Source organism: Odocoileus virginianus, chromosome 11 (genome assembly GCF_023699985.2).
Source record: "Odocoileus virginianus isolate 20LAN1187 ecotype Illinois chromosome 11, Ovbor_1.2, whole genome shotgun sequence".
Lineage (NCBI taxonomy): Eukaryota > Metazoa > Chordata > Mammalia > Artiodactyla > Cervidae > Odocoileus > Odocoileus virginianus.
The window spans coordinates 18,504,885-18,524,681 of NC_069684.1; the positions used below are offsets into that span (position 1 = coordinate 18,504,885).

The window sequence follows — 19,797 nt, forward strand, 5'->3', positions numbered from 1 at the left end:
ACCCCACCAAACCAAAAGAGCTCCTCCCAACACAGTGTCACCTGCACTCCTCACTGGATTGCATGAATGAGGGAGGCCTTCCATTCTCTTATGAATGAATAGAGTGAGCCTGATGAACCCACCTACAGAAACAAAAACTGGTCAATTTCATCTAGGCACCAAAAGCAGGGCTACACAGAGGGGGATGCAACAACCACCACCCCCCCCATCTTAAAGAGCTTGCTCTCCCAGTACTGCACTCAGCGAAAATACAAAGGGTCTCCGAGATCCCATGAGATACTCCAAGTAATCAGGCCGAGACAGTGGTCTAAGTGGGGCAGTTCTTAACTGGTTTTAATCCAGCAGTCTTTCTCCTGTGTTTTGTAAGCAGCCTGCTAAGAACAGTATGCCTAAGAATCTGTCCTCCAAAAAGACAGTTGCATTTTCCTTTCCTTCACATGGCTTGTTATCTTGCATTTGTGTCTCCATCCCCACCCTGAATATTCACATTACTGGGGAATTCCCAATAGCACATAGAATTGGCCAGGCTTAACACACCGTCATCCTGACACCTGGAATCATGGGCAGAGAGTCTACATTTGCAGACTCCCCAAGCAAAAAATCACAACAATCAAGCACATCAAAAAATAAGGGTACACTACAAAATTGATCAGAAAAAAGATGGCCTGAAGGCTGATCCAGGAATTTACTATCTATTTTAAAGAAGCTTCACTGACCTTAGTTTAGTCCTGGAAAGTAGTTTACGAAAGATGCAGCATCCAGAAAGGAAGTACTGATTTCTTCCTTTAGTCTGCCTACTGTATACCTAAACTTTTGTGGTCCTCAAAACCATTCCTGGAAGGAAGGGTCCTCAGGTGCTCTGGCCCCATCACTTGCTGTGAAAGAAAGGCAATGCCTTCTTACCCTTTCCCACTCTGCTGATCTTGTTCAAGAGAATGGGAGGCCAGCAGAAGCAAACCACCGTCTCCCAAGGGGACTGGAATCGATTCTACCTGGCTAAGTTCCATATGCACATGGAAAGCTTCTGGATGGACAGATGTGTGACAAAAGGTGGGACTTGCAGCACCATCACAACGGCATTTCCTCTGGAAGCACAGTCTGTTGCAGAGACAGCAGCTCATAAAGCAGGGGTGGCCCTGCCCTTGTCCCAGGCTTAGTGACCTGCTATTGCAAACCTGCAAGCTGAGAGCCTCTGCACTGCCAGGGGCCAGAGAGCTCTGCCTTTTTGAGCACAGGACTGGAGCCCACAGGGCCTGGCATGAGCCCAGCCAACAACCCAGAGGGATGCAGCCCAAGGGCCATCTGGAACCCTGTGGACAACTTAAGGGCCGCTCCCTAAATGATTCCTCCCAACCAAGATGGGCCAAGAAGCATGGCCAGTACTCGGAAGAGGCCAGGACTGCCCTCCTACTGAGTCAACTAGTGCGACAGAGAAAGCGCTCATTTTTAAAGGGCTGAGGACGGTTGGCTGCAGGTGGGCAGTGGGCTTACAGTCTCATCTAAACCAACTTCCTCCAAACAGATCCAATGTCATTTCGCCCTACCGGATGAGAACTCTGGGAGACTAGCATCTGCTGATTTGGCTAAACCGACTGCATGTTTGGAATCCAAACGTCTACAAATGTGTTCACTGATTGTCGTTCTGTTCTCTCCATATTTTAGCTTTGATCATTTTGGAACCCATAGCCTGTCTTGTGGAATAAATAATACAAGCAAATTAAAAAGGCACATTGTGCACCAGGGGGACTTGTCAGGCAGTCGCTGGGATGGTCCAGGGCCACTCGGCTCCAGCCTCAGAGTCACCTGCAATGAAAACCACTTCTTGCCATCAGGGATTCAGTGATTGGGATGGAATTTCATAAAAACCAAAACTGACAAAATTGTCTCTGGCATGTAGTTCTGGGTAGGGAAAAAGTCATATTTTTTCATAGCAAAACAAAAACAAAAAAGAGGAGGGAGCATGTTTTCAACATCAAACTGTGGTCATCAAAGCTTTCCACTGATCTTTAATAAGTGACTTTTTTTTAATTTTGAAAATTGGGGTTAAGTAAGGGTGGTCCAGAAATCACTTTTCTCGATACTCAAGGGCCATGAGGCCTCCACCTCGGGAAGCTCGGTTCTGGCGAGAGCAGTGGTTCGGGAGACATCTCATGAGACTCTCCAGTTGGAGCAGAGTTCCCGAAGGCCTAGGTGGCCTGACACAGTCACCCCATCAACCAAGCACTGAGCAGCCAAAGCCTGTAAGCAGGATGGGGGCAGGGGAGGACCGACCAGCCTGCACCCTAGCGCTCTGGGCTCTGCGTCCCTGTGCTGTGTTCTGAGAGGCGGCTGGTCTCCCACCGCCTCCCAGGAAAGCCAGCCCCAGTGGGGTCCTGCCGCGACCTCCCTGGGATCGGCAGAGGACTTCCATTGAAAATAATGGAAATTCACATTGATGCACTTTCGATCCTTAAAAGGCAAGTGTCTTTCGATCCTTGAAGATATTCTCTCAAGCCAGAAGGACAGGTAGGGTGGGGAGGAGAGATGTTTAAAAAGGAGGATGATCCATTTCATCGAGCCAAGAGGCCGGGCTAGTCGGAAAGTCGGGGTAGCCTACACTGCTTCCTGTGGAGATGTCAGAGGTGGGTCCCCCAGCCATGGCTCTCAGCGTCTGGCTTCCTCCCTGCCCTGCGTGCGCAATGATGCCCAAGTTACTGTCCACCGTGTAATCCAGCCCATTGAGCAAAGGAGCGTGGGATGGCAGGGACGAGATGGAGGATGGAGACTGGGGGATTCCATAGGGGCTCCCATCCCTCAAGTCCTGATAGGATTGTCCTGTCCCGTCCATGGAGAAGCTCCCATTCATTAACTGTCCGCCTGAAACGTCCCCCACGTTGCCATAAATCCTATTGGTGTGGCCAAGTTCTGAGAGAATCTGATCCTCTGTGGACAAAAGAACGGAGATTTATTGTCAGCCGCCAGGACTCCAGTGGTCCCCTGTTCTTCACGACCTAGGAATACACATGACCAGGAAAGAAGCCCGAGCACAAACCAGACACCAACATGCCATCCTGGCATCCAGACCCTGACCCGCGTCAAGGGGGAAAACAGAACAAACACCTCCAGAGACCACATGCCCAGGCCCCAGAGGGCTGGACAAATGTTTCGTGAGCTTGTTGGTCTCAGGTAGCTCATGTAGGAAGACGGCCACACTGCCGGCTATGGAATACGAATGCCTGAGGTTTGCTGCGTCACATGTCATCCACAGCACAAATGGAAGAAACTCTGTGCTAACGAGATTCAATCGGAAAGCTTTCGAGCTAAAAAAAAGTGCTTGATTCAGTTGTAGGGAAACAAGCAGGGCTATAGGGTGAAGGGAGCTGAGGACTCAAGACATGTCCACAAAAGCTTTCTGCTCTACCTGGGAAAGAGGTTCAGTGTCAAAGGACTTGGTTTCTCTATCAATAAGTTCTTCACTGGGGACAAAGCATTGGATTGATTAAGGCAAATGGACCTTCTTGTTTCTTGGGGAATTTCTTTAAGGGGATCTCGTGGAATCTTTGCCACCTGGAAGAATTCATCTCTCCAATGGAGGTGAACAATTTTAGTCTTAAGAAAAATAAGATTATATAGTTACATGGAGAGACCAGTGATATGTCAACCTGGGGGCCCACCTGCACCCAATGGAAAGGAGCTACAAAACAAGACTTAACAATCCTGTATGCTCCAGATGTTGATTTCAGCAGCTGAGAGGAGACTGAGTGGCTTTCCACCCCCACGTCCCCAGCCAAGAGGCCTGGAAGGTGAGCATAAGGCCCCTGAACATGCCCCAGGGCCTCATGGGCAGACCTTTGGGCTGACCTACGGTCCTCTCAGGAAATCATGGTCCTCGCAGGCAGATCTTGCCATCTGCTGCCCCACAGACTTCCTTTCTATTCCCACTGGGCCTGTGTGTCCATTCCTACCAAGGCCAGAGTGGACTTCAACACCTATCCCTTCTGACAACCTGCCTTAGGTCGTCCCGCATCCCATCCATGAAAATGGAAAGGGGGAGATGAGTCGTGCCCTTTAGAGGGGGCAGGAGATGAAGGCTCAGCTCTGCTGTAAAATGGCCATTCACTGGCGTTTTGCCTACACCTGTCATCCCAAGTGCCAGCGCCCTCTGTGGGAACCACAAGCTGCCTAAGAATGGTTGTGTCTTCCCAAGCGCAAAAACGTGCTGAGCTCTCTCCAAACGCATCCACAGTCAGTCGTATTTACGGATTCCCACAATACCCCTGGGAGATGGGCAAGGATACGGTTATACCCATTTAGAGATGGGTAAACTGAGGCTCAAGAAAAGTAAATCAATTTGACAGAGCCACGACTGGAAACCAGATTTCTGATTCCCCCAACTCAGGCCTCTTCCCTTCTCCTGCCACAACAGAAGACCTTCCACATTTGAGGACTTGATACAAGAGAATGGCTATTTGCAAACAACCAAAGTATCCAAAACATGCAGCCATTTGCAATTCTGCTGACGCACAAAATTTGAATGTAGCACATGCAGCAAAGCATATGTGCTGGGGACAGGATGAAGTGAGCAGTGGGGAAAGGGGTTTCAGAATGAGGCCGGTCTCCACCTCACATGCACTCACAGTACTGACTCCCCAGGGCCAAGGGCTGTGACGCACATCCTCCCACCACCAGCAGAGGAGGGGGCGCACTCTAGGGGGTCACGGGAGGAAGGCCACTGCCCCCACTGAGGGGAGAAATGCAGGAGAGGGGCTTGGGGCACAGACTGAGACACAGGGGTCCTTTGCAGCTGTGTGGGCTGATGAGGGAGCCCCGGGCAGCGGGCAAGGAGGGGAGGCCTTCGGGCCCACAGGCCTGGGAGCCCAGCTTCCATGGATCAGCCGCAGAGCTCTGGTTTCCTCTGCCCTGTCCCCTCTGGAAGGGCCATGACCATTCCCCCCACCCTTCACCCCAAGCCACAGGGTGGGGCCTGTGTTCAGGAGAGAGCTGGCAAGGCCTCCAGAAAGACCCCGGCTGCCTGTCGGGGGTCACTGTTCCCCAGGGGCCTCTCCTAGGGCCTCGGCCTCGCCCCTCCAGCCCTGCTCACCTCGGAAGCTCAGCTCACTGTCACTAACCCCACAGTCCTCCGCAGAGCTCTCCTTCTCCTGCTTGCTGCCTCCCCGGCTCCTCTTGACGCTCTTGTAGAACTGCCCCCAGCGGTGCCGCCCTGCGTCCTTCTTCAGTCGCTTCTCCTTGGCCCTTCTGTTCTGAAACCAAACCTGCCACAAGCAAACAGACACGCTCGGGGCTGTCCGCCACGAGCCCAAAGCCCCCGGGGTCCCCGAGACCAGAGACAAAGCCTGAAGCCGCAGCAGATGGGCGAGGAATGGGCTGTGCCCATCGCTCCCCTGGCCTGGGCCTCAGACATCTCTCTGGTTCAGCAGATTTGCTGGGGCCGTAGCCCTGAGCCCAGCACCCCGAGGGGATCAGGGACCACACTGATGAGGTGGCATGGTTACCTGGAGCCGTCCTCCTGTGGACGGCGCAGATGTGGGGACCCACAGGACACCCGCCACCCCCACGCCAGGCCCGGCACCGCGTGGTGCCCGGCCTGGGATCCCTGGTCAGCAAAGGAGCCCCAGGAGTCGGGTGGCTGGGGCCTCACCTGTACAACCCTCATGTCCAGGCCTGTCTCTGAGGACAGCTGCTCCCTCACATGCCGGGCGGGCTTAGGGGAGTTCTTATAGGCGTTCTTCAACGTCTCCAGTTGCTTCGCTGTGATGGTAGTCCGGGGCCGCTTAGCTCCAGCCTCTGAGTCATCTGCAATGAAAACCACTTCTTACTGTGTCCAGCCCATCTGAAGCAGCTGGGTCTCATCCCTCCTTCCTCCTCTCCTCATGTAATCTTGCCTGCTATGGGCAAGACGGAGGGAGGATGGGGAACGTCAGGGGAGAGTACTCTTGACCCACATGGAGCCCACTCCCACACTACAGGCCTTCCCAGGTCACCGAAAACGTAGGACAATGTGCTGTTCCCTCAACTCCCTGCCTCTCCCCATCCCCTCCCAGCCCAGCCACACGGGGCTCTCATCAGACTGAAGGCGTACCATTCTACATGTTTCCCCATCATGGCAAATACTCCACTGACCAACCTGTGAGTTACCGCCCAAGGCTGCGGAGGGGAAGGAGACAGAAGAAAGCCTTTGCCCTGGGCTGCCCCAGATGCCTGTCCCCACTCCCATCAGAAGCCTCCACTCCCCCAGGTCCCACCCATGACCTCACTCCCTTTCCACAGCCCTGGGCTCATAGCAAAGGGGACCTGTCCATTCACTGTTCACCTAAGCAAAGTTCATAAACTATGGGTCAGAACCCAAAAGTGGGTTGTAAAGTCAACTTACTTGATCAAAAACTAAAAGAGGAAATAAGATGGATGAGATGAGATGAGATGAGATGAGATGAGATGAGATGAGATGAGATGAGATGAGATGAGATGGGATGAGATGGGATGGGATGGGATGGGATGGGATGGGGTGGGATGGGGTGGGATGGGGTGGGATAGGATGGGGTGGGGTGGCCTGGGGTGGGATGGATGGGAGGGGATGGGATGGGATGAGGTAGGGTGGGTGGATGGGATGGGGTGGGTGGGACAGGGTGGGTGGGTGGAATGGGTTGGATGGGATGGGGTGAGGTGGGATGGCCTGGGGTGGGATGGGATGGGATGGGATGGGGTGGATGGGATGGGGTGGGGTAGGGGTGGATGGGATGGGGTGGGGTGGGATGGATGGGATGGGATGGGATGGGATGGGATGGGATGGGATGGGATGGGGTGGGGTGGGTGGGATGGGGTGAGATGGGATGGGGTAGGGGGTGGGGTGGGGTGGGGTGGATGGGGTGGGGTGGGGTAGGTGGGATGGGGTGGGTTGGAGTGGGCTGGGGTGGGGTGGAGTGGGCTGGGGTGGGAAGGATGAGGCAGATGAGGGCAAGTGTTGCTTCATGAAACTTGATCAGTGTCAGGTGTATGAATATGTGTGCTGAGTTGAAACAAAACAAGTTTCTCACTGTGGTTTATATTCAAACAAATTGAAAGAGTGTTCAGGACAACAAGCTGACTAATCAACTGTCCTCAAAGGATTTTGAGCCTCATGTGCCTGTAAGTCAAAGGCTCTTCTCAGCCAGAGTCAAGCACAGAAGAAGCACTGAGTGTAAATGGTTTGTTCCTCTCCCAGCACTTAGGCTTATCCATTCTCTGCCTAGCACCCCTGCCCAGAGTCGCAGAAGAGGGAATGGGCAGCTGCATCCAGCCCCCTGAGTTCTCTGCACCCCTTCACACTGGTGTCCTTTGAGGGTCTGCTCCATGTCTATCTTCTTCCCTTTCTTCCCTTCCATCCAAGGATGTCCTCTCTTAAAACAACAATAATAGCTGATGTTTATCAAGAGCTTTATGTGCCTGTGATCCTCATGACCATTCTAAAAGGCTTTTCTCAGGGTCAGAAGACCTGGGTTCACCATTCTCACTGAGTCAGTGATGTGGGCAAGTCCCCTCACCATTCAGAAGCCTGGGTGTGGGCAGCACGGTGTAGCAGTAAGCAGTCATGCAGCCCAGCTACACTCACACGTGGGTGGGAGACAAGGCCCCCAGTCCTCCCTCGTCCTTGGGCTGTTTTCCTCCCCAGCAGAGCCACCGCCATCCTCAAAGCCCCGCCACTCAAGTCCCTCCCTGGGGTCCTGAACCCAATGAGGAAGGGCTCCAGAGTCCCCGAGGCAGACACTGAGGAAAACCTTCAAAACTCGTTGTTAGGAATCACTTCCTTCTTCCCATATTATAGAGATAACAACACAACAGCACTTGATGTAAATACAAAATAGTGCATTTTAAAAATATTCACATGCTCTTCAGAGTTCCTGCCAATGGGGAGTAAGTGGTGCAGTGGATAGGAATCTGCCCGCCAGTGCAGGGGACACGGGTTCAATCCCGGATCCGGGAAGACTCTGCATGACGAGAAGTTGCTAAGCCCGTGGGCCACAACTACTGAGCATGCACTCTAGAGTCCAAGATCCGAAACTATTGAAGCCCGCGTGCCAAGAAGCCCATGCTCCATAACAAGAGCAGTCACCACAGTGAGAAACCTGTACACTGCAAGGAAGAGCAGCCTCTGCCCGATGCAGCTAGAGAAAGCCCGTGTAAAGCAATGAAGACCCAGTGCAGCCAAAAATAGATAAAAAAATTTTTTAAACCTAAAAAAAAATCCATATTCTCTTTATACACAAAACTTGAAATAATGGAAACACTCCAAATTTTTAATTCATCAAGAATCACTTAATTTCAAAATAGGTTGCCCTAGTGAATTAGAAATTGTCCTCACCATGGCCATGGGGCAGTGCATCGGGACAAACCCCTATTGTCCTGGGTTGGTGGCTCCTTGGTTCTGTACTGCTGGCTACGTGCACAGAACTTTCTTCTTGCGATTACAGGGACTATTATGCTGTTATTTTAACATTCACGGTTATTATAATTTAAAATCTTTTTTATATCCTATAACAATGTCATCCAAGTATTCATTAAGTAGCGGTGGCAGTGCTCATGCTGAAAAATGTACCCAAAAATCAATAACTTTGGTGCGGAAGTTAAATGTGATAAAACGCTATGAGGAAGGCCAAGCAAGACCATGATACCCTAGGCTGTTAATTTAGGAGAGAGCATCTGGGAGGGACTGAGATAGTGCTGAGAAAATAAAAAGTAGCATTAAGGCAAAGATACATTTCACTCGTTATGGATTTATGTGCTCCCAGAATACATCCCACCCCAATTTTTCACATTAATTCCTATGGGAAAATTAGCCTTAAAACATGTTAGTTTTGAATTATGCAGGGTCTCCTAGCACTTGTCCCTGGCATAAAAGGCAACCTCATTATATTGAAAATGCAAATATTCAAGGAAATGTAACAAATGAACAAAATCATTCACACCAAGGTACAAATAACTGATACTCAATCCTTTGTGTAGCACAACCTAGGTCAGAAAGAGGGTTTGAATTAGCAAGGAGGGATCAAAACATAAAGAGACAGCCCGAAGTCCCACAGCAGACCAAGGCCCCTGCTGCACTAAGAATCACCCAGATTCCACGGGATGCAGTGTTTTCAGCCTCGTGGACAGCCAGAGGCTGGAAGAACACACCAGAAATACTGTGTAACGCCCAGCTGTTGGCAAACCTACAGCACATCTTACTGTTTGCATTTCTCTTCCGCACTGGTCTCTCCCTCATGTGACAGACATCCCATTCCACAAGCTGCAGCCTCTCTGAACCCCAGGACACAGCCCCATGTGGCTGGTGCTCTGACCCCCCACGTGGAGCTGAGATGCCAAGGCTCAACCAGGTACACAATTGCCAGGGGACACCCAAGTTAGTGGGTGACCCAGCAGGGATGCCCCCCAGCCTCTGAGGCCAGATCCAGTGTCTTTCCACTGTCCTACAGAGGTTCTGCCATGACTCAAACAATCCTGGATACAAGTGTGAGCTCCACTGGGTCATTCTTGCCTCCCCAGCTGGTCTCCCCTTTCTCTTGACCCATCCACCGCAGCAGCGGAGGCCAGGCTGTGACTTCTCAGGGTCTAAACGAGGCCTCTGATGGCGAGAAGCAGCCACCAGCCTGGGGGGCCCTGCATCCTTAATGTCTCTGATGAAGGGCATCAGAGTTCCGAAGACAGCTTGAGCTCTCTGAGTCCCTCTGCGTTGATGGTTTATCCCTGACAAGATGCCCTAATCTTCTGTGACACCGTAATTGACTCCAAAGCAACAGCACCGAGTGAGTTTTAAGGAGCCAGAGCAGATTAATACATTAAAGCAAAGAGCCCGGGAACAGGCTTGCAGAGGCCCGGGAAAGAGAAAAGATGGAAGGGCTGTCCATGCTGAAGGCCAGAGCTGGGGGAGAGGGGTGAAGTGGGGGGCAGGTGATGGAAGAGAGAGGTGCCATCCCTCCCACCTCTGCCAGAGCCAAGCTGAGTTCCAGCAGCCTCACTGAAAGGGCCTCCCCATCACCATCCTTGAACTGCATTTATTAAGCAAAAAACAAATTTCTCCATGTATTGATCATAACTATATAATCTATAGGTGGGAACTCAAGAAAGACCTGGAAGGATATACACGAAATTGTCGTTGCTTTGTTTTTTGTATTTTTTCATCAATCCCAGAGCTGTCAACAAGAGCATTCTGCAGTAACACCCTGAGTTCATAAAAATTCTAGTCAAGGGCAAATGACCTTGATGTTTCATGAGTTCATGCATCTAAAATGCCCAAGGTGAGTTTGGCCAAATGCCAAAATCTGAGCCAGGCTGAAGGGTACAGCTGTGAGTGAGGAGCCTGAGGTGAGGTGGTAGGAGGTGGGAAATCAGATTTGGTCTTTCAGAGGGGAGCCAGGGAATGGGGGTCCAAGAGCTCCCCAAGCCCTGAAAAGTCCCAGGAAAGACCCAGGGCTGCCCAAGAGCACTACTTTAGGCAGCAGGAGCAGCTGCTGCCCTGCCGCCCCTGTGAAGGCAGGTTTTCTGGGGTGGCTGCTCAATGCTGGGACCCAACAGCAGCCTCGGTCTGTGCCGTCAGCTTCTGTGCAGACCACAGACGTGGCCCAGAGGTGGTTGGGGAGGGTGGCCAGGTGCACGGGAGCAGATGGTCGAGATGGATGAGTCTCCATGAGCGAGGAGACCGGCTGAGCATCTGCTCCCACATGAGGGCCTTTGGGAGATACAAGAGTCATCTGATACCCCCATGTCCCTGTCCTCAAGGAGTCTGCAGTCTGAGAGGAGAAACAGCACGTTTAACTGAAGCACAAGCTGACCTGTTCCAAGGGGGACTTAGGCCAATGCAAGGGCTCTTGCTGACTGAAGCCTTTGAGGTGTGGAGGTGCAGAGGTAAATGTGCACCCTGATATACAAAGCTAAGGGTAGTGCAGTCCCAGGGATCTGTCTCTTGCTTCAACAATGCTCGAAGCGAACAGACCCAAGGACGCCCCTTGCTCCAGCCTCCTACCGCCCTCCAACCTTTTCACCAGTCGCGACCTTTGGAATCTGCCACTCAGCTGTCCACGAGCACTAGGACCAGCCAACACCGTTTTTTGAGCTTGGCTCTTTTACCCATCAACCATGAGCTCCCAGATGCATCAGAATTATTCCACCAAGGGGAGGCCGCCATCAACCGCCTGGTCAACATGCGTCTGCGGGTCTCCTATACCTACCTCTCTCTGGGCTTCTATCTCAACCACGACAATATGGCTCTGGAGGGTGTGGGCCACTTTTCCTGCGAATTGGCCAAGGAGGAGTGCAAGGGCATGGAGTGTGTCTTAAACATGCAAAACCAGCGCAGCGGCTGCGCCCTCTTCCTGGACATGCAAGAGCCACCTCGAGATGAGTGGGGTAAGACCCAGGATACTATGGAAGCCACCCTTCTCATGCAGAAGAACCCAAAGCAGACCCTTTCAGATCTGCATGGCCTGGGTTCTCCCCACACAGACCCTGCATCTGTGACTTCCTGGAGAACCACTCCTAGGGCAGGAGGTGAAACTTATCTAGAAGCTGGGTGACCACCTGGCCCACCTCTGCAGACTCGCTGGTCCCTGGCCGGGGTTGGGAGAATATCTCTTCAAAAGTCTCATCCTCAAGCACAACTAGGAGTCTCTGAAGCCCAGCGGCCTTTGAGGAGCCCTCTAGTGTCAGGGTTTCTGCCTGAAGTCCCTTTCTACAACCACTGGGCAGCTTGTTAATACCTTAGAGCGCTCTCTCAAGCCTTGGACCAAATGGAAACAATAAAGATTTGCAGGAAAAAAAAAAAAAAACTAAGGAGCATGGAACTTCCCTGGGGATCCAGTGGCTAAGTCCCAATATGGGGAGACGAAGTGATGATGAGCACAAGGTCCCCGGCTACTCCTGAGCCAAAGTACTGCCTTGTCCCAAGACAAGCAGCTGCTCAGCAACCATAACTTGATTGATGCTTCAATGGGGCAGCCAGTGCCAAGGACTGGGGGTGGGGGGTGGGGGGGAGATCTCTCTCCCTTCAGGCATCTGGGAAGGTTCTAGAAGAGGCAGGATGCCTGCGGGGCTCCGAGGGGTGGGCAGCCTGGACTCTGGCAGGACAGAGGTTGGCCATGCAGGGCCCAGCTGATTACCGTTCTGCTTGGCTGTCTCGTAGTCCTCCTTGCACACCAGTCGCCCGTCCTCCATGAGGTAGAACTCGTCCCCCGTGGCCAGCTGCCGGTTGCAGATGATGCAGGCGAAGCAGTGCAGATGGTAGACGAAGTCCTGTGCCTTGCGGACCACCTGGGTCGGGGGGATGCCCTGCTGGCAGGCTGTGCATTTTGTGCCGAAGCGCCTAACAGGGAACAAGAGTGGATTAGAGCACAGGGGTGGGGAGAGGGGTATGGCTTCCTCCCACTTTTCATCGGCCCCTTGCCCACCCCACTATTCTGGGGTGTCCATGGGCCTCCACCTCTGGGCCATCCAGTTGCCCAGTTAACAGGTCAGCAATTCACCCAGGGCCACAGGATTTTCCAAGCCCCACTGAGCAGACAGTTTCACACTCTGTCTCCTGATCTCTTCAGCCTTATGGTGAAGCCTAGAGGACCAGTCCCACAGGGCAATTTGCAAGTGCCCATGTGCATAAAGCATCAGGCAGAACACCTCTTCACGTGCTTCCCACAGGAGGAGCCGTGTGGCCAGGACACCCCTCATGTCAGGATCCACACGAGCGCTCCAGAGAAATCGCACTTCCGCAGCAGAGCAGGGCTCTGGCGATGGTTCCTCTCTTCTGCCTCTCCCCTCCACCCTGCACATGTCAAACCATCCTTACCAGCCTCCTCCCCCCTCCCACACACAGCTCCAGAGATGTGACCCAGGAATCTGCATTTCTAGCCCTGCCACCATTCCAGGCAGGGAGTCTGCAGACCCGACTTTAAAGGATGCTGCCTCAGACCTCTCTCCGTCTGCACCTTTCTGGAGCAGCACTGAGGTAAGAGGAAGGTGCCCACCACCAGCCTGGCCCAAGGCTGGGAAGGAAAGAGAAGTAGACCCACTGAAAATATAGTCCAGTTGGGTCATTTAAGCCCTGTTCCCCATTCTGGCCACACACATAGAGCCACGCCAGTGGTCCCAGAGGTCAGAGGGAAATTTGGGGCCAGTGTAGAGGTGGCGATGAAAGGGGGGGCGGCGGTGGGGAGCCACTGCAGGTGAGCCTTCCCTGCTTCAGGAGGGGAGCAGGAGGGGCTGGGGAGGAAGGGGCAGAGTTTAAAACAGCAATCAACCTAATTATTCATGACATTTCACACAGCAGAACTTTATCTTCTTCAGGATGAAAGACTTCGCCTAATGGATCTGGGGAAGGTTTGATTTTAATGGTCCTTTTAACTAATGCTTATAGGCAGCCTGATTTCCCCTGAAAGGACAGTACATATTTCATCCACATTAATACCAAATAAATTAATTATGGTCATGGCTATCATGATGAATCCCAGATTAATGCAGAATGATGGGTCTCTTGTGCAGTAATGATACCTGCTGGGGGGCTGCAGGAGCCTGGAGCAGGCGTGGCCAGCTGTGGCTTCAGCCCCCTCCCAGGAACACAGTCACAGAGAAGTGGGAGTCTAGATGGGTAACCCCCAAAGAGCCAGGAGTGTGGTCCCAAGGACTGCTCCACTGAGACAAGATATGAGGAGCGTGTCAGGGGGTGAGGGGCTGAGACGTTTGTGTTGAAAGAACCCCAGACTTCTGAACTCCTGGAATGCCTCTGGGCTTTGTGAGGAGGGTGGCGTGCATGGAGCAGGCCTCTTGAGAGCAGGGGTTCTCAGACAGGAGCTCAGGACAGGCTCCGTCAGCCACCCCCGAGTTGTTCAAAATTGTGCATCAAGAGGTAGGGTCTGGACTTTCAACCAATTTTCAAAAGGTTTCAAAGCTTTCATCAGATTTCAACTCCAGGACCCAGAAAAGTAGAGATCACATTTGTTGAATAAGTCAGTGAATAAAGAGCCATGCTTTTAGAGGTTGCGCATGGAGATGGCTAAATCTGAGAATGGAGAACAAAGTCTACTGTCAGTTCTAGGTGGTTCTGTGGCTCAGTACCTCCCAGGGCACAGGTGAGAACAGGTTTCTTCCACAACTGCTGTCTAATCACGTCATTGTATTAGAGAGGAAGGCAGGCAGGCACCCAGCTCCACTGCGTGTGTGTGCATGTGTGCGCGTGTGTGTGTGCGTGCGTGTGTGTGTGTGTGTTTTTCAGGGACAAAGAGAAAGAAAGCCTGCATATATGTTACTAGAGTCTGTTTTCAAATTGCCTATAGTTTTTCTATCTAGTCCAAGGCAATGCACAAAGCAGGTGTTTGAAATGAAACAATGCCTTCATCCTGCTCACTGCAAACCCTCTCAAGTAAACCACCAAAACCCGAGTGTTCAAATCTTTTACTGCAAAGGATAGAGCAGAAGCAGCTCCAGAGAAGAACTAGAGTTTTCCCAAAAGCAAGTCCTGTGGCTGAATCGAGGGTGGAGACCAGAGAAGGAGGAAGGCAGAGCAGAGACCTCAAAACAAAGCAGAGACTCCAAAACACAGTGGAGACCCCACCGTGCACCTACCCACAGGGAGGGCCACATCCTCTCCCCACTAAAAAGCAGGCAGTGGTTTTCAGTAACCAGAAGCCCAGTTGACACCAGAGCCCCAGAGACATGAAAGATAACGGGGGTATAAATTTAATCTACATACCGACAGTGATTCATGCATGAGGGTGGCAAGTGCACAAGAAAAATGAAAAATAAATGGACTTTCCCACCAACGTTTTTTAGCAATTGAAGCAATTTTCCTGATTGTGGGATTTATACCGATGTTAAGTGGAAGTTGCTTCTCGTTACCTTTCTCCCCTGGAGCACTGCCAATGGGACCCTTTGTTGAGGGGATTGTGAGCATCCCCAGGGCCCACAGGGTTCCCCCCGTGTGGCCGAGGCCCAAGGGGTGCCCAGCCCCCACTCCTGGTCAGAGCCAGTGAGCCCAGAATACGGTGCCGTCATCCTGTGGGTTGCGGATACGATGACGACACTGTCGTGTTTCCAGATCTTAGACTAGCCAGGGCTGCAGGTGCGACAGCCACGGCCTTGAAAGGCTATGCAGCTTATTCTGCAGCAGGCAGTAATGAGATGGCCATGGTTAAAACTCCCTGGACGGAAACAAGGTAAAACTGTGAACTTGCCCTGAAGGATGATGGCGATGGGGGCAGAGCAGCACCCTGGCCAAGGAAGAGGCCTCCGAGGAACTTGCCAGTCAGCACCCCCTTCATCCTATCACTGAGCCCCTACTGTGTGAGGGCCCTGCCCACTCAGGTGCAAACAGCACTGGCCTCGCTCATCAGAAGGACAACCTCTCTGGTGAGTGCTGCCCTGCCAGACCTCCATGGACAGGGAAAGCAGTTGGAACTGATCCAAATGACAAAGAAAATGCAAGGAAGAATTCTAACAGCTCACGTGACGTTCCTCCACAGAGCAACATCACTGGCGATACTCTTATCCCTGCCCAGTGAGAACCTCTGAAGGAGTGGATGAACGCATGCCGGGAGGGATGAGTGTACCAACTGCGTCTTCAAGCACGGGTCAGAGCAAGCCAGGGAGAATCAGCACGTGCCATAACCGGCTCTCTGCGACCCCGTGGACTGTAGTCCACAGGCTCCTCTGCCCACGGAATTCTCCAGGCAAGAATACTAGAGTGGGTGGCCATTCCCTTCTCCAGGGGATCTTCCTGACACAGGAATTAAACCTAGGTCTCTTGCATTGCAGGAAGATTCTTTATCATCTGAGCTACCAGGGAAGCCCATAATAGCTGCAGGTCCTGGCAAAGGCTTTTCAAAGAAGGAACTTGAACTCCCTGTAAAATGAGGCTTGAAGTTTATTAAAACATAAACTTTCCACCCCACGTTGCTCTCAACACCACACTCAGTTCATAAATGTCTTCCAGCCTGAAATGTAGGGACTCTGATACCTACTACAAATGAGAAACTGAGGCTCAGATGGGTGAGGTGCTGGTCCCAGCTCACACAGGCACAGAGTAGAAAGACCAGGATTTGAACTCGGTGCTTCTGACAGCACAACTGGCATACAGTGGGTGTCAGAGACAGCAAATGCCAGAGAGAAGCCAGCCATGGTGCACCTACTCGGAACTGGAACCGGGGCTCAGGGGCCCTGTCCCACTCTGAGCCACTGGGGCTCCCGACCCTGCAATGTGGGGATTGCCCCAGGAGCCATCCCCCAACAGTCAGTGTCACCCCAACACACCGACTGATCCTGTCGACACTCCCCTGCCCCTACAGGTCAGGCATGAGGGGCCTGGGTTGCTGTCTGTGGAAATGCACTAGATGTCACGGCTGACATTCACGGGCTGCCCCTAACCCCAGTAAGGAGACAAAACCTGGGTCCTTGGTCTCACCCTTCCCTCCATGCTCAACTCGAGTTCCCTCGGCCCATTTATCTGTCCACTCCCACCCCTCCCAACAGGCCTGGCTGGCCCACTCTCTAGCGTAGGGTCTCCGGATACTGCAAAAAGGATGACCGGCAGACCTGGAAGGTGCCACATCTTTTAGAAACAGGTGCATGTAAACCCCATACCACAGGTGTTCCAGCACATTCCTCATTTTATGTTCTCACCTACGATCAGACCAGGTACCATATTCTGGTCAGCAATACGATTAAAAAGCAGCTCCCAGTTACCAAGCACCTGCTGTGTGCCCATGTCCATAACCTCACTTAACCTCACCACCACTCTCAGGGCACAACCCGCTACCTCCCTGGGGTGTCATCGCCACCCCCAGCCCACCCTCTCCCTCCTGGGTGGATTTTGCTCCTGGCTCACCCTCACCTTCACCACCCCTGTTGCCAGAATTCTTGGTGACATCGATGTCCCCTCAGCAAGTCCCTCCTGACCCTGTCCACTGAATCCTTTGACCTCTTCTCCTGAAGGTCATGGGCTTCCTGGGTGGCTCAGTGGCAAAGAATTCACCTGCCAATGCAGGAGACGCAGAAGATCCGGGTTCTAAGCCCAGGTCAGGAAGATCCCCTGGAGGAGGAAATGGCAACTCACTCCAGTATTCTTGCCTGGGAAATCCCATGGACAGAGGAGCCTGGCGGGCTACAGCCCATGGAGTCACAGAGAGACAGACAGGACTGAGTGACTAGGTCATATCCTCAGACACTCACTCTCATGCTCCACCCCAGACAGTGCCATCAGGAACTAGAGCGCCTCCAGGAATAACTTCAAGCGTCGCAGTGTCTTGCCTTTCCGCTCAGTGCCCACAGCAGCCTGACTCCCACAACCCTGCCTCCCGGCCCATTCTCACTGCCCCTCACTCTCTTCATGGCCTCACTTCCCCCCAACCCAGCAAAGACTCTGTGGTCCATCTTAGGAAGCCCTCTCCTGCCCATACCCTCAACTCCCCACCCTGCTCTCAACCCCCGACCTCCTCCACGCAGCACAGGTGTCAGAACAGGGCTGAGGGAAACATACCTCCTCGCTGACTGGACAACCTTTAAATTCAGGAGGGCCTGGGAAAGCACAGAGCTCCCTCTTGTCTATTAACCTTCCCACCCTCCCATCCCTTCTCTCTCCCAATCCCCTCATCCTTGGTCTCAGCTGGTGGCCCTGTTTCCAGGACAAAAGAGGAGCTCTCACAAAGGCCTGCTAGGCACTCCACCTCTCCCGTCCACCCACCACGTGCCCAGTCGCTCACTCCCTACAGCTGACCCATCTATGCTCCCGGTCAAGGCTGACGGCCCGTCTGGGCAGAGTCCACTCCTTCCTAGTAAGATCATTCAGCAAGCAACTAGACCCCTTGCCGCCCACATCATCAATGTCCCCTCTCTGTCACAGGTACCCAGCAGCATACAGCGCGCTGTTACTTCTGCCACTTCAAGACAAAAAAACTTCTCTTGACCCTACGCCTCCTTACATCTCTACTCTCCTTGGGGCAAAATCCCCCAAAAAAGGGGTCTATACAGTCTCTAATGCCCCTGTTCTCGTTCGACCTTGAGTCCCCTCCAGTTCCCATGTGCCAACTTGACTGGGCCACAAAGTTCCCAGATATTTGGCTAAACGTCTTCCTGTGTGTGTCTGGAAGTGCTTTTGGACAGATTAACATTTCAATCAGTCGACTGAGTAAAGCAGATTGCCTTCCTCAATGTGATGGGCCTCTTTCCATCAGGTGAAGGCCCAAAGAGATCACAAAGGCCTGTCTTCCCAGCAGTGCTTGACTGCCTGGATGTGGGACATTAGTCTTTTCCTGCCTTTAGACTTGAACTGAAATGCTGGTTTTTCCTGGGTCTCAAGCCTACCGACTTGTATACACCATCAACTCTTCTGGGTCCATTAGCTGGCTGACTGCAGGTCTTGGGGCTTCTCAGACTCCAAAATCATGTGAGCCAATCCTTAAATTAAATCTCTTTACACACACACACACACACACACACATGGCCTGTTGGTTGCATTTCTGTGGAAAACCCTGACTAATACAGTGCTCCAGTCAGGTGGTCGCCCATGAATCAACCCCAACTTCACTTAACCAGGTGGCCCCAACACTGCTGAGTCCACTGGTCAGGTCTCATCATCCCTCACCTTGCACCACATCGGCCGTCCCTCTTCCTTAGAACACGTCACTCACTGGGCCTCAGGATCTGGCTTTCCAGGTTCTGCTTCTTTCTCTGGCAGCCCCTGTTCCACCTCCCTCCACCTCTTCTTATCCATCCCACACCTCTAGGGACTCAACTTCCATCTCCAGCTGGGACCTCCTCCCAACTCCAGATGGTACATCCCACGGCCGCCCCCTCGGCATCTCAACTTGGACGCCCAAGACCAGACTCCTACTCTTCCCTCAGCATCTGCTCCTTCCCCATCTCAGAGAAGGGTGACTCCTCTCTTCCAGGTGCTCAGGCCCACAGCCTTGGACACCCTCATGTGATCTGTCGGCAAATCTCATTGGCTCCACCCCAAATTATATCAAGGGCCACTCCCTCATTTGTAGGGGAAGAAATAAGTTCAGAGAGGGTAAGAAACATGCCAGAGACATCACAGCAATAGATGGTGGAGCTGGAATTTGAACCCAGTCCTCTTCCTTTCTCTGGGCCGTTGGGAGCAGTCCAACCCAGGCCCGCGCCAGCCCCCATGTGTGGGAGCCGCCACAGTGCGGTGCACCATCCCAAGGAAACAAAATATCACACAACTTAATTTTATGCTTTAATTGCTTGGCGGTGATTTACTGCCGGCCGTATATTTTTTCCCCAGTTGACACTTTCCTCCATGTATTTCTTTTATCTATCACCATGCTTGACAGGTAAGTCGCTGATATTTACTGTTACTGTATGTACCAATATTTCCAACATATATCACCACCACAGCCATGTCACAGCACACAGGGTCCTGCCCTAGAACAGTCAGCCTTCTCCAGATGTAGAAGGTGCCATATTTGGAGAAGGCCTGACACTACAGAACATTAGAGCCTTAGAGAATGGGGACACAGCTACGCCATATGCATATTCACACATAAACCTCCCAGGCCCACCAGGACTCTGCTCAGGCTCCACTTTTTATTTGCAGCTTCTAATACAATGTTTTTCTTTTCAACGAGCATTCAATACTACTTTGAGATCAATGCAACTGGAAAAGCTTTAGAATCAGTCACCTAGTCCAACCTCCTCATTTAACACAGAAGAAAACGGCCAGGAGAGGGTCAGAGATTTGCTCAAGATCACACAGCCCAGTGAGTGGCAGAAAAAAATAATCTACAGCCCAACTCTCCCTTCCCCCAGTCATACATCCCTGCTTTC

At 52.4% G+C, this 19,797-nt stretch overlaps 1 protein-coding gene across 1 annotated transcript in view; it reads right to left on the reverse strand.

Moving 5' to 3' along the window:
* Positions 1-1,963: 1,963 nt before the first annotated feature.
* The window catches only part of LHX4 (LIM homeobox 4), a 43,968-nt gene continuing 26,134 nt past the window's right edge, over positions 1,964-19,797 (reverse strand). The window contains exons 3-6 of the mRNA XM_020868834.2: positions 12,126-12,328; positions 5,639-5,793; positions 5,081-5,252; positions 1,964-2,922 (exon numbers count right to left, since the gene is read on the reverse strand). Of these exons, the coding sequence (XP_020724493.1) occupies positions 2,528-2,922; positions 5,081-5,252; positions 5,639-5,793; positions 12,126-12,328 (925 nt within the window). The 3' untranslated portion in view covers positions 1,964-2,527. The remainder of the gene's footprint in view (positions 2,923-5,080; positions 5,253-5,638; positions 5,794-12,125; positions 12,329-19,797) is intronic.